Source organism: Temnothorax americanus, unplaced genomic scaffold, assembly GCF_048541705.1.
Source record: "Temnothorax americanus isolate GAGA-0224 unplaced genomic scaffold, ASM4854170v1 Scaffold28, whole genome shotgun sequence".
Lineage (NCBI taxonomy): Eukaryota > Metazoa > Arthropoda > Insecta > Hymenoptera > Formicidae > Temnothorax > Temnothorax americanus.
The window spans coordinates 889,599-903,794 of record NW_027509421.1 but is presented as its reverse complement, the minus strand read 5'-3'; the positions used below and the strand labels follow the sequence as shown (position 1 = coordinate 903,794).

The window sequence follows — 14,196 nt, the reverse complement described above, 5'->3', positions numbered from 1 at the left end:
AGATGAGTCAGCGCAGCCAGGTAGATAAAGTGGATAAATATGCGTGGCAACTTTGTGTTGCTTGAAATTCTAAACTTGAAACGGAGATAAAGATAAATATGACATATTGAGCGTTGGAGAAAGAGAAAGCGAAGATTCCAAGCACAAAAAGTGCAAGCCAAACACAAACAGATGATATACCATATAGCTTGTCAAGGATAAATATGACGACGATTCTTGCGCTGCTCCGACATTTGATAACGAATATATTTGCGACGTATTGAAAAACATGGTAATCTACCCTTGTAATGTTTTCATAACGGCGGATTTTTCATTATTTGGAAAAAAAAAAAGGCAGGCAATGCCTCGACAATGCCATATCTGACTTACTACGCGTTATATTGATTTTTAATAGGCAAGTAATTTTCAGAAAAAGGAGAAAGAAAAGGAAGGCAGGGGATATGAGTCTGTCCTCAGCTGCACTCTTCGTGATTGCGCTATTATTTCTGCATTGAAAACGAGACGGATGTATACGAACTGATGAGAAGGAAAAGAGGAGAGGCGAAGGATACAAAAAGTTCAATCGCGCGGAACCTGTCCGAGAGGGATAAAGGATAAATTTGTAACGATGATATTATACGCTGAAAATAACAGAAAGACGTCATATTCGCTGTTAGAACGTTTGCCATTTATCTTTTTAAGCTGAGACGGATGTATCATATCGAGAGAGAAAAAAAAAAGAAAGAGCGAGAGAGATATAAGTGCAGAAAGTGTAACCGGAGAACAGTATCGGGTGGACAGCAGCGCGAGCAGTCCGAAGTCAGCGTAAATTCGCGCGTGGGAATTATATGCCAAGATTCGGAACGGAGACTGATCGGATGAAGTTAGCTGCTAACGCCACCCGTCTGGGCGACCCGACCACCGACCCGAGAGGAGATTTCAACCAGATTCTCTCGACGTTGACACGCGGGGGGACACGGATGGGGAATGACGATGGGCGCGCTGACATTCCTCGGTCGTAAATAAAAAGTGTCGTATTTAGCTTCGCCGAAGCGACGGGGGAGCGAGGGGGGTGGGAGGAGTGATGACGATAGCCGATCCTGGAACCGAGAGCGACCACGGCATCCGCCAGTCCAAGGTGAGACGGATGCGTACCGTTTGCTTATTTATCGCCTCTCGGTTGTCATAATAATAGATTCGCGAATAAGGAGAGGACTTCCTGCGAATGATATATATTATATATTCAAGATCGAGATCGCGTGATATATCTATGCAGAGACACACGTGCGAGCACTTCAGCATGATCCTCGACGGAAGATGTGATTTTTTTGAAAGCGTTAAGTTTTATGCTCGAGCAACAAGCTCGAATTGTCTCCGAATACCGCAACAAACGCACGTTCGTGTTTTGCGGGGAAAAATAACGTGAGTAAATAGCACAGACGACGAATCATTCTTATTTAATGTAAAATTTGAGCTATTTGTCGCTCGACAAAAACAGTTTCATAATTACATAATCACGTTTGACAATACAAAGTATGGAGAAGGATATATAATCTCGATCGAATGTCGAGAAGCGATTTTTTTCATTTCTCTTTTTTTTTTACGGAACAGAAAAGATTGGAGCAAGTGAGATCGTGTTCCGTCGAATTTTTAAATACACCTCCACGCGACTTTTCGAATTTCAAATTCCAAGACGCGCGTCGTCCCCGACTTGAAGCTTGTCGGTCGCTGACAACGCTGACATGCGCCGTATGTCGCGAACAAATTTGAAAACGTCGCCGTTCGCCGTACACGTGTGAATATCCCGAGCAAATCGACATATGTGTCGATTACTGCGTGCAATCATATATACGTTTATAAGTCTAAACACGTATAAACTTTGTACAGCGATTTTATGCACCGATATACGTCGAACTTTTCGCAGGAAACGTTTATCGGACCACGTTGCTGAATCGAGCGCGCGCGCGCCAGGCCACGTGACAGCGGGCTACCAATCGGAACGAAACTAAAGATCCCAGTTATCAAGCGTCCACTGGTATCTCTCTCTCCTTCCCTCGGACGCTGGCGTATGTCTCTGTCTCGCTCTCGGATCAGAAGGTGTAGGTGTAGAAGGTGCGGGAGACGGAACCTCACGCCTCACGCGACTCCGTAAGTTTGCATAAGGTGCGAACCTTCTCGTCTTTCCCTCCTTTTCTCTCCGGCGTCTAATCGTGCCTGTTTCGCTTAGAGCGCAGAAGGTACAACGTGGTGCAGCTGAAGAGAAGCGGAGTCTGCATCAGTTATATCGCGGCTGGCACCATATTACCACCACCATCACCGCCGCCACCACCACCGCCACCACCACGTCGCCGTCGCCGCTCGCCGCCGCGGTTCAAAACCTGTCGGTCTGCATTCCAGTGTCGCCGCCGGTGAACGCCAAGCAGCAACGGGCCAGAGCCAGCAGCGGCGGCAGCGGTCTCGTCGTCAAGCGCGTCCCGTTCCGTCCCGTGTCGGCCGTGTCCCGTTTCGCCGCGTCGTCCCGCGACGCCGTGTACCTAAACCGCGCGCGCGTCCGTTGAGTTCGCGCTGAAGAACATGAAGTAGACGAGGGTGACCGTCTCTTGTGCGCGCGCGAGAAACCGGGGAAGCGCCCGGCGTGAAAAGAGGAAGCTCTACGAAGGGAGCACGCGGGCCACCGCCGCGGCGGCCGCGTATCTTCATCGGGTCTCTCGGGTCTCGTTCCTGCGGTGCGGCGTCCGTCTTCCCGAATTACATCCCACGGGGTCGGCGAGCGACGCGCGGGGCGGAGGACATCACTCTTTCGGCGTCGGCTTCGGTCGGCGCGGCGGGATCGAGAAAAAGGGTAGGCACGCCACTTCTCTCTCTCTCTCTCTCTCTATCTCTCTCGTTCCCTCTCTCTCTCTCTCCCTCTTTCTCTCTGCCTTCTTCCCTGTTTCTTCTCTCTGCTTTTTCTCTCTCTAGGCGGACGATCTCGGCTCCGGTGCAGGTCGATCGATCGCGCGATCGTGGAACCCGGTCCTCCGCTCGGAACCGCTCGCGTCCGATCGTCCGGTCGCCCCGCGTCGGAAAGGGAACACCACCAACACGCTCCGGAGATTTCCGTTTCCACGGGAGAGAATTACGGACGTCGGACACTGGATCCGGATCTTCCCATCCGCGTTGCGTTACGCTCTCTGTATTTAGAGTGGGCACTGGGCACACGCTCGTTCTATTTGCACTTTCTACGTGCGAGACGAGGCGCCGCGCAACCTCCGGAGCGTGTTGGTGGTGTTCCCTTTCCGACGCGCGGGGCGACCGGACGATCGGACGCGAGCGGTTCCGAGCGGACGACCGGGTTCCACGATCGCGCGATCGATCGACCTGCACCGGAGCCGAGATCGTCCGCCTAGAGAGAGAGAGAGAAAAAGAGGGAAGAAACAGGGAAGGATGCAGAGAGAAAGAGGGAAGATGCGAAGTGTGGAGGAGACACGGCAATAATTCTTTTTCCTCGAGCTGTAGCGTTACGATACGCTGCTACAGCGCGCGTAGGTATATCCATTCACACCATGCACGGATCGCGACGTCGTACTACGCACCCACACGCTCGCCTTTTAATGTATCTGAAACTATCAGGTCGACGTTTTCCCGACTGCGGAAAAGGTTGGCGAACGAAAACGCGCCTCGGTCCCTCGGCGAAGCGACGATGAAGATGTTTCATGCACGAGGAATACCCCTTTCGAACCTGATTAATGCACAATGACTATGTAATGCGACGGTTTGTTTAATCAATCGGTATAATTTTCTCACCAGCGCCAGTGTAATACAAGTAATTAATATGATGATGTATCTTCTCCTTTGATTCAATTTAATAATTTAATTTTTAATTAATATTATGCTAATCAAACGGTTGTACGGCGCGCGTGAGAATCGAAATCGATGTCGATTGATGCAGAGGAAGAATAATCAACATAGCGATCACATTTAGGAATTCTCGTCTGGTGCGATCTGTAGTGTAAAAATATGGTAATTAGAGAGTTTTAAATATTCATAGCCTTCTAGTGATATATGATGTAATTTCATAGAAATTTCCAAAATGTGCATGCCGGATGTATGTGTGTATGCCGGAAGATTATCGGCGCGACGGCAGCCCGCACCGTGTTTTATGTACGAGGAGACTCTTAACTTCTGGTTAAATGGTAGCGTAAATGGCGGTGGGGTACGTAACAGGTGAGAAGGGCCGCAAAGAGGCTGGTTTCCGATGTTACCTCTCGTAAAAATAAAGAAGCCGAATTCCAAAGCAGTGGTTGTCCACTCCGCGCCCCTCTTGGCACGAACGCGAGAACGCGTGCACGCGCGCGCGCGACCGATGGGTTTGCACGCGCAATCTGCGGCGCCGTAATTACATATACCTAATCCGTCGCGCCGTCGTATTAACGACTTAATCGTCGTGGTGTGTTATACACAGGCGGGTGATGTGTGTCATACGCTGCAAAATTTATGAAGTGCAATAGAGAAGAAAAAGTATTGCGTAGGAGAGATTAATTACGAGAGAAATTGTCACGGACAATACGCAATTGACAATTTGATGGTGCGTTCTTAGTGTACGTATTTTTCCGAGTACCGAATGCAAATTACAATTCAATAACCGGATATATATAATATACAATGATAATATTCGGATATTCATATAATTAACGTACAAGTTTTGTCAGTGTCACGTAGATCTTGAGTCGACACGGGTCCGAGTTGCCTGTTATTTTGAATATTCAATTCGACGCGGTTTATGTATAGGAGACACGGACGAGAATAGGTAGATGACCGAGGTCCGTCCTAATCTTTTGTGAGAAATCTGAAAAATCTAACACTCGAAAAAAAATCTGACCGCTCCGAGAGAAAATGCTCTGATCCTTTAAGACGGGCTCTCCTTCCTGCTCTAACGCGGAATGCGTGGCCGTGCCATAAATGACTATCCGTGTCATTAGTATTCCAGCGAAGGACCGTCTCTCGCGGTGCGTTTATGGGATCGAGGATCGCGATCACGACGGCGGCGGCAAGGACGGGTTCCTCCGTCTCGTTAACAGGTGAGGCGAACTCTGTGAAAGTGAGAAAGGGAATTTCGGAGCAAGTGAGGTGAACGCGTTGGGTTTAACGTGTCATTTTAGGGATGTAAAACAGTAATTCACGTCCCTCCGAGTTTCTCGACGGAGTCGGAAGAGCTTCTCGCGCGTGCCGATTCGGGCAGATCGCGGCGTATCTCGTGGCACAAGTGGATTTTTTCGGTTCAATAATCCGATCGAGAAGTGTCGGTTTCGCATTATTACCTGGGAACGATGCGGTCGAGTGGAGAACGAGTTCGCGATAAAACTGATGGCGAATCTGAATTTCGCCTCCACGCCCCTCATTTGTCTCGCAAGCGCGCTTAATGGGATCGAGGGGTTCGCGACAACGACGGGGACCTGGAATCGCCGCCGCGAATACAGGTGAGATTAAGAAAAAAAAAAGGAGGACGCGGGGGAGATTTCGGAGCGGAGAACGCGCTGGCAGAGTGCATGGATGATAACGGATGAGAGGTCCTGCTTTTAGCTGCTCCCGCACTCCCCTGCGTGATATCTTGATCCCCCTTTCGTCCTACAACGCCTGAATACACTTGTTTCGTCGGATCTCTTTTATACGCTTCCTATCTGCGTTTCTTCCACACCTGTTTTTCTTCTTCTCCCCCCCCCCCCCAACTTCTTTCCTCGCTCTCCCGGTGCACGCACGAGTCTCGCTATACAAGCTCAGAGAGGGTACAAAAACGAACTATTAAGAAAGAGGATTTACCGAATCTTCTTTACGTGTGAATTAACTGTAATAACTTTCGCAATTAAAATCGTCCCCGCGCGTCTTCTCTCGCATTACGTTTCCAGAAAAAGATACGGAGAGATATAAGATTTAGACTAAAGAATAGACTGCGAATGAAGGTAATCGACGCGGAAGAAAACGCTACAGATCGCACCAGACGAGAATCCCTAAATGTGATCGCTATGTTAATTGCCGCACCTCTCAAGAATCTCGTAAATGACATGAGGGGTCTAAAAAACCCCAGCATGAAAAATGTCTCCTTACTCATTGATTTTTTGATCTTTAGTTGTGAAAATTTTTTTCAATGTTGTTCACGGCTTAGAAAAAAGAATAAAATGCTTATATTGTTAAAATTTCACGTTCAACATAGTATAAAAAATTAAGTAAACTGAGTACCGCTAAGTGTACAAACGGGTAGGTCACGCACTCGACTGTCATCACGGGGAGCATGAGCTTCATTTTTGGCAAAAACGTTTGAAAATATATCATTGTAAAGGGTCTGGGGTCCGCTGGACCCCAGGGGGCATTTAAGGGTTAAACAACCGTCGCATTAACATAGTCATTGTGCATTAATCAGGTTCGAAAGGGGTATTCCTCGTGCATGAAACATCTTAATCGTCGCTTCGCCGAGGGACCGAGGCGCGTTCTCGTTCGCCAACCTTTTCCGCAGTCGGGAAAACGTCGACGCGATAGTTTCAGGTACATTAAAAGGCGAGCGTGTGCGGGTGCGTAGTACGACGTCGCGATCCGTGATGCGAATGGATATACCCATACGCGCGCTATAGCGACGTATCGTAACGCTACAGCTCGAGGAAAAAGAATTATTACCGTCGCTCTTCGCCATCGCGGGCGCGCTGATGGCCTCGCGAGTCGCGCGAGCGGGCACGTGGGTGTAAAACGGTTCGCGCAATGAACGGCAGCTTTCGACGCCGTATATGGATATTTTCTAGACAGCCACGCGTCACCCAGCCGACTCCCTTTTCTCGTTATTATTACGCGAGAAACAAAAACCCGTTATGTTTCATTGTTCGTTGTCATTCGTCGTTGTGATTCGCATAAGGTTTGTTCTCTCTTGCTTATACGTCTTTTAGCCGCTGCACTTTTTTCCCTTCTTTCCCTCTATAAAATCTTCCAAATGTAATAATCTTTTTAAAAACAGGGATTGCAAAGATTGCAATGAGGAAATTTTATGAAACAGAACGATTTTGTATACGTGCTATGTATACCTACTATATTTTTATGGATAATTGTTACCCATTTTCCTCACAGAATGATATGTATTGTATTTTATCATATGTAAAACTTGTAATTACTTTAAGCTGGACCGTCATTGTCATTTCGTGTCTTCAATTTAGGATGAAAAATGTGTTCTATTTTCACGTGAACTCGGCGTTCTAAACTTAAACGGTATGCTTGCTCGGTATTAATTTTAGTAGGTCTTCGCCGACACTCTGCCAGCCGCATATTTGCTTTCCCGCGGTCGAAGGACCGGAAAAACAACCAGTAGCACGCGAAATGTCTAGTTAACTTAATGGCACTGTCTTCTTTCGTGCTTGCAGAATGTGTCAAGATGACATCTATCTCCTCTTTATGTGGCATCATCGTTATCCTGTTCTACAGTCCGATCGCGTATACGTGCGGTGAGCTTCTTAAGACAGTGTTACGTAAATATACTCCGGATGCCGCGCGAAAGAGAATAATAATGTTGTCTTTGATGTTCGTAACAGAGAACGACAAGATACAGGAGTTGGGTATGTCTTTTACTCGACACCCGCAACCTCTGGCCGCTCCGTTGAATGACGACGTGAACTTCGAGTGCAGCCTCAATATCCCCGCGGAGCGTTTCGCTTGGCACCACAGGCCTCTGGGCTCGAGCAAATGGACCCCGGTGCCCAACCCCAACGTCGGTGGCAAAACGTCCCGGCACGTTGTCACCTTCGATAACGAGTCGAAAGCCGGAGACTACCGTTGCATCGCATTTTTCGGTGAGTCACCGCGAAAATTAATGCTTTGTTCAATCAATAATCCATTTTGTCTTATTTGAAAACTATATGTAATACAACAAGTAGAAACTTGCACATTGTTTTCTCGTAGTTTTTAATTGTGCAAGTAGAAACTTGCACATTGCTTCCTCATAGTTCCTAAGTGTGCAAGTTTTTATTTTATTCGAGGTATAATTATCGGTATTTATTTGTTTTGACTTCCTCATAGAGGAAGCTTTGTTAGCAAAGGTTCTGATTTCACACTTAACTCTTTTGGGGACTGCGTAAATAATTATATACATTCACTAAAAAATACTAAAAATACTTGTCCATTTAAAAACTAAAACAATACTTTATCGATAAAAAAAATCAGCCCGATATTATAAATATTTGAGATAGCGATTTATTTTTAATTCTATTATATTTTCCAGTCTTTTCTACCCCTATTTCATATATAATTGGTTAAAATTTGGTTGATCAGATCAAGTTTTATAAAGCTTCTATGTATGTACGAATTCTTCGAAATTTCAAATGTGTGTAATACGAGATCTGATCAATCAAATTTTAATGAATTATATATGAAATAGGGGTAGAAAAAACTGGAAAATATAATAAAATTAAAAATTAATCGCTATCTCAAATATTGAGAAAACAGCAGCGTAAAACACATTTTTCAAAAAAAGGAAAATCTGCATAAAATCTATACCGGTAGACCGATTTCAATAAAATTTGAGGAGGACATACTTTCTAGGATACTCTATTTGTGTGCAAAAATTCAAACTGATATCTAAAAAATTGTAGAAGTAGATGCGTGTACAAAAATCCGTACACACACACACACACACACACATACATACATACTTCCGGACATTTTTTACTAATATGATTTTTCGACATTTTAGAACATTCTAAACCTATTTCTATCAAAATCTCGAAAAAAAATTTTTTCACCATTACAAAGCTTCCTCTATGAGGAAGCAAAATGATGTCAGGATTGTACTATCTACGATAGAGTAGCCGTTCTAGAGTATACACCGAGAGATTACATAAATTCTTGTTAATTTTCTCACAGGTATCAGTGGTTTAGCATCGGATCCAGCGAGATTGACGCTCGCGACGATACAGAACTTCTCTGATAAGAATGATGTCTTCATTGCGGTGGCGGAGGGTAACACCGTGCCCATCACGTGTCCCGTACCGTATTCCGAACCGGAAGCCATAGTGCAGTTCTACAAGAACGACGTGCTTATCAAGGACGCGGATTTGGTGAATGGCAGGACCATGGTTATCAAGAACGTCAGAACGACAGACAGTGGGTCGTACCACTGTAGCGTTAACAATTACATAACGGTGGTAACATTTAAGAGCAACTATAAGACCATCTTGACGGTACACGGGAACTTGACTTTCCAACCACCGTATCTCACGAAACAGCCGCAAACGGAATACATTGTTCCGCGTGGCAAGAATGTCACGTTAGAGTGTTTCGGCGCTGGTTATCCTGTGCCGCGCGTCGCTTGGAGTCGCCTAGGCGGCTCTCTACCGTCAAAGTCGGTGAAGTCATCCATCGGTTTGACGTTGGTCCACGTGCAATCATCCGATCGCGGGGAATATGATTGCGTATGGAGCAACGATGTCCGACAGATCAAATCGGCGATTATCTTGAGGGTGGTGGAACCGCCGAGAGTCACGAGACAGCCGAGCGCGTGTAAGTTTCACGAGGGCGGAAAATTGCAGCTCTCGTGTAACGTAACGGGCGAGCCGGAACCAATCGTCGAATGGCTTATCAACGGAGAGTCTCTGGTGCCTAGCAAGACACAGGAGATGAGAGGCTCCACTCTTATCATATCCGAGGTCGAGAAGAAGCACGCCGGGATCGTTCAATGCGTTGCCAGCAACGAGTACGGATCGCATTCGGGATACAACCTGTTGCAGGTTCAACCGACGGAGCATATTGTCGGCGGCAAGGCTGAATCGAAGCCGGACGGCACTATGTCGAGGCATAAGCATACCAGGATCGGTGGTAGACGCAAGAATAAAGAAGGAAAGAAGAAGGGAGGCGCAGGTAGTTATTTGCTTGTGTTATCGTCGTTTCGTACATTTTCTTATCGTTTTATCAAACGTTTGGTTGAGATATCGCTGATTAAATTCCTTCAGGGACGGTTCTCTTTCGTGAAAAATTCCAGAACTCATAATTTTTGTTAAACATAAAATTAAAAGGCGCTTTTTGTACGATTAATTTTAACGTATTATGGATATTGATTAATTTACACTCTTACGCTTTGGACCGAGATTTTCAGTTGAATATAAAACTTCATAAACAACATAAAGAAACTGAATCAATTTGAAAAATTATAGCATTTTCAATTTCATTCAAATTATTTTTATATATCCAATTTTCCTTTTCAATTGCATATATAATTCTGAAGTCAATCTTTGTATTAGACGGATAACATCCAGGTTGATATATTAAATACAAAGCAAGAAGATCGAACTTTTTTGCGTGGGGGTTCGGGAGGCGGAGCCCCTGACCAGAGCTCGCGAGCCTCCGAAGGCGGCAGCGCGAGCAAGCTAGTTGTTTTTGTCACTTTTCCTCCGAACGATGTCTTCCTTCTGCTTATACCGCCCACCACAGGCTCAATGGTGTAGCCTTTGGTGGACAGTTCTTTCAATATATATCTATGAGTTCTAATTAATTAATGTACAAGCAGGGCGAATCACTATGAAAGACTGCGTAAATATACATTATTAAAAGTATCGTTATTATGGTCGCGCTTTTAATTTATTTTATATTCTACATATTTCCCCGTACCGAGATGATTAAAATTAAAATTTTGTTGCAATTTTTTATATTTCAATCACAAAAAAATTGATTTCTCTCTTCGTGGTCCTTTCAGCAGCAGTGATTTTGGTACCTCCGGATCGGCCCAACGTCACAAGATTGTCCGACATCTCCGTCATGGTGCGATGGTCGGTGCCGGAGAACAAAGGTTTACCGATACAATTTTTCAAGGTCCAGTATCGAGAGATCGGCCCGAAGACGAATGGTAAACAGGCGAAGTGGATGACGGCTAACTCGGAGATACCGACTCATGTGCGATCCTTCGAAGTGACCGACTTGCAGCCCGATCATACCTATCGATTCAGGATTGCCGCGGTGTACTCGAATAACGATAACAAGCTGAGCCGGAATTCCATGCGTTTTCATCTCAACAGGGATACCGGCATTGATAGCAATAGGATGCCGATACCCTTGTTGACCAACACTGAGGCGTTGGGACCACATGAGGTGTTGTTGGTTTGGCAGAATCCCGACAGGTCGGCGAAAATCGACGGGTTTTACATTTATCATCGGGCCTCCACCTCAGCTGGCGAATATCTGAAGACCACCGTCGAGGGAAAGAATGCTTTTAACATGACCATTTCCCACTTACAACCCGACACCACATACGAATTCAAAGTCCAAAGCTTCTCCGTAGACGCGGCGTCGGAATTTTCCCAAATATTGCGGCAGAAAACTAAAAAGCCCGTCGTCGAGCATCCGATTCAGCAAGTGGTGGCGGAAAATAAATTAAGACCGAGCGAGAGTAACAAGAATGTCAGTATACACGTCATAATCGGTGGGGTATTTGGAGCGTCGCTCATTCTGATCGCTCTCGCCTTCGCAGCGAGATTTCTATACAAAAGAGCGAAGTATAAGCAAAGTCAGGAGTCGCAAAGCGAAGGTACATGACTTAACGAACTGATAAAACGCAGTTTTTGCGTAATCTTGAATGTATAAAGATGACATTCTCTTTTCTTTTGACGAGCAGGTAAACCGATAACGAACGGACGAGTAATGAACGGTGGAGTCACAGACTCCAAGATTAACATTACGTCCAATCCGCTTGCCGGCCTCGACACGTCCGAAGATATAATGCAGCCTAAGGTCAGTATTTGTAAGTAACAACGTCTGGCACTTTTATTTCACCGGAAGAAAGTAACGGAACTGAATTCGGTCATTCGGCGTTTGTCCGAACGATAATGAGAAGCATCGAATTTCGTTCTTAAGCTCTCCGTGTACAATTTTGTGTACTCGATTTCTTCGAACCATAGTTGTTTACCTCTGTGATCAGTCATTTACTTTCCTTCCGGAAGTCAGTACGATTCTAGACGAGCGCGGAATATCTGTTTAGTCGCATATAAAAAGATTCTGCCGCTGAATTATCTTCGAATTATGAGCAAGATGGTTCAGCAGGACTTTTACGGGGATCTCACATTTACTCGACATCAACTTCTGCTCTCGTCTAATAGTGTAAATGCGACATTAAATTGCCCGATATATTAAGGAGACTAGTCTTTTCTAGTTTTAGCATTGGTCGCGCGCTGCTCTTTAATTCTACTCGCTCTCTGCACTCTCTCTGGAGCCGCTTTTCTTTTGTTTTTCCGAACGCGACACGCACGTTACCACTTACACGCTCTAGATCTGAAAAAAGAAGCGAACGAACGAACGAACACGCATGTTTCTAAATCCAGAGCGGGCAACAGTCATCGATGGAAATGACGTCGTTTCTAAACGGCCAAAACAACAATGGCAGCAACAACGGCCATAACAACGGCGACGCAGCCGGGTCTGACGTGAACGTCACGTCACATAACGAGCCGTCGTCTCTGCGCCAAGGGCCGCTGCCTATCGAACAACGTTTGTGAGAATGATTGCAGCTATATCTCTATTTTATAGACGGTAAGAATGCGACCCGACCCGCATCCTCGAGGACGGACATTTACACCGTTGATCGAACGTACGAACCTATTAACGAACTTTATTTCGCGGGAAGAAACGTAAGGACTTGTCGACACGTTATCTCAACGAGAAACTTAACTTATAGACTGTATTTAACGTATTCAGCTATTATCGCAACTATGAGACTGTTGCAAGACATTTACAGGGTGTCTTAAGTAGATATGCTCAAACGTATCGTTACTGTAGATTGGGATTAATTTCGCGCAACTTGCGCGGGGAAAAGATACGCGACGTCGCAGATTTCCCGGCAAATACAACGCACCTTTTACATTCAGTATAATCGAGTATATAGTAATGTGAAAAGAGATATTTCTTTCCACGTCTTCCGTTTGTCACAGACAGTATTTCACGACAGCCGAAATAGTCCCATTTTATAGTACGTAATTAGAAAGTAAAAAACGATCTGATTGCATCCTATGACATATTTTTTGTCTTTCCCTTTCTCTTTATAAGGAAACGTTATTAAGACTCTTGTTCCGTTAAGTAGATGTGAAATTTAATTAATGTACCTGTGAAATAACTGACTTAACTGTTACATATCTACTTAACGGTCGTAAACTAGTGAGCACCGAACAACGTTGTTCAGTAATTTTTTTAATCCCTTTTCGCGCGTTGTACACACTTTTACATCACTTTCATACATAGGCTGCTTTTTAAGAGTTTTACAATAAAAAAGCTTATGTATCTAAAGTACATAACGTAAGGATACACGATACGTATAGTTACATCAACTATTCGCCAATGTTGAAAAGAAGGTAGTGTCATTTTACGATAGAGAGTTATTAGTAATATTCTTTTTTTTATTGAATAATGAAGACATAATGGGGTTGAGTCATATATTGTTAACATTTTCTTGGTGTGTATGCCTGTTATTTTTATAAATGTTTTCCTAGCTGCGGACAGAGTGGTTGAATAACTTTCTAATGTGTCATCCATGACCAATGCAATACAACACGTCACGATATCTCTGACGGTGATTTGTTGTCAAAATTATATACATATATGTAGAACGTTGTTTATATTGCGAGCGGGAAAAAAAGGAGATTGTGATAAAATTTATATTTTGATATAATTGGTATTTTGCGTATAACGGCAAAAGACGAAAATTGTAAATACGAGTGTACAAAACTTTTCTAATAAATTATTTAGAATGTTTGGCTAATGGAAAGTACTGCAATTCGCAATTCTGTAAGTTGGCAGCGAAGCTAGTGAAAATATCCATTGTACATACTAGGATAGCATTCAAGCGACACGAATGAGTACATGTGCCTTACACATCTTGCCTGAAGATAATGATGAATTAAAAATAACTGATTATTTATATACTTCTGTACATGTATACCACCATTTTGTGTACTTAATTTTTATAAAATAAATTATATTCAAAAAGGACTGGAAAAATGTGTGTGTGAAACACGCGCGTGCCTGTATGAAGTGAAAGCTTTGTAAAACATTCCTTTTTTTTATTCAAGCGTGACTGTACAATATAGCTTTAAGTATAACGATTGTGTGATTAAATGATGAATAAATCATTGGTGAAACACCATTGGAGATCTACAGCTGAATGTAAGTCTTCTAAGAGGTGTAGCAGAAGGTGTACACGATCAATATATAAGTCTTTCTTGATCAAAT

At 44.4% G+C, this 14,196-nt stretch overlaps 1 protein-coding gene across 6 annotated transcripts; it reads left to right on the top strand.

Moving 5' to 3' along the window:
- Window positions 1–123: 123 nt before the first annotated feature.
- LOC143899703 (interference hedgehog) lies at window positions 124–13,956 on the top strand. 6 transcript variants are annotated; one of them, XM_077410190.1, is made up of 10 exons: window positions 124–271; window positions 410–1,401; window positions 1,904–2,127; window positions 2,207–2,821; window positions 7,359–7,439; window positions 7,527–7,784; window positions 8,854–9,846; window positions 10,682–11,506; window positions 11,594–11,709; window positions 12,297–13,956. In XM_077410190.1, the coding sequence occupies exons 5-10, from the start codon at window positions 7,370–7,372 to the stop codon at window positions 12,468–12,470; spliced, it is 2,436 nt and encodes an 811-aa protein (XP_077266316.1). In that variant the 5' UTR covers window positions 124–271; window positions 410–1,401; window positions 1,904–2,127; window positions 2,207–2,821; window positions 7,359–7,369; the 3' UTR covers window positions 12,471–13,956. The 6 variants fall into 6 exon arrangements, with proteins under 6 accessions (XP_077266316.1, XP_077266314.1, XP_077266317.1 ...); XM_077410188.1 differs by having other exon boundaries at window positions 10,679–11,506; XM_077410191.1 differs by having other exon boundaries at window positions 10,679–11,506; window positions 11,594–11,719; window positions 12,297–12,437.
- Window positions 13,957–14,196: the final 240 nt, after the last annotated feature.

Coding starts and splice junctions, on each gene's coding strand:
- LOC143899703 (XM_077410187.1), top strand. CDS start 7,370: ATGACATCTATCTCCTCTTTATGTGGCATCATCGTTATCCTGTTCTAC. Junction 7,440..7,526: donor TCCGATCGCGTATACGTGCG/GTGAGCTTCTTA, acceptor TGTTCGTAACAG/AGAACGACAAGATACAGGAG. Junction 11,507..11,593: donor TCAGGAGTCGCAAAGCGAAG/GTACATGACTTA, acceptor TTTGACGAGCAG/GTAAACCGATAACGAACGGA.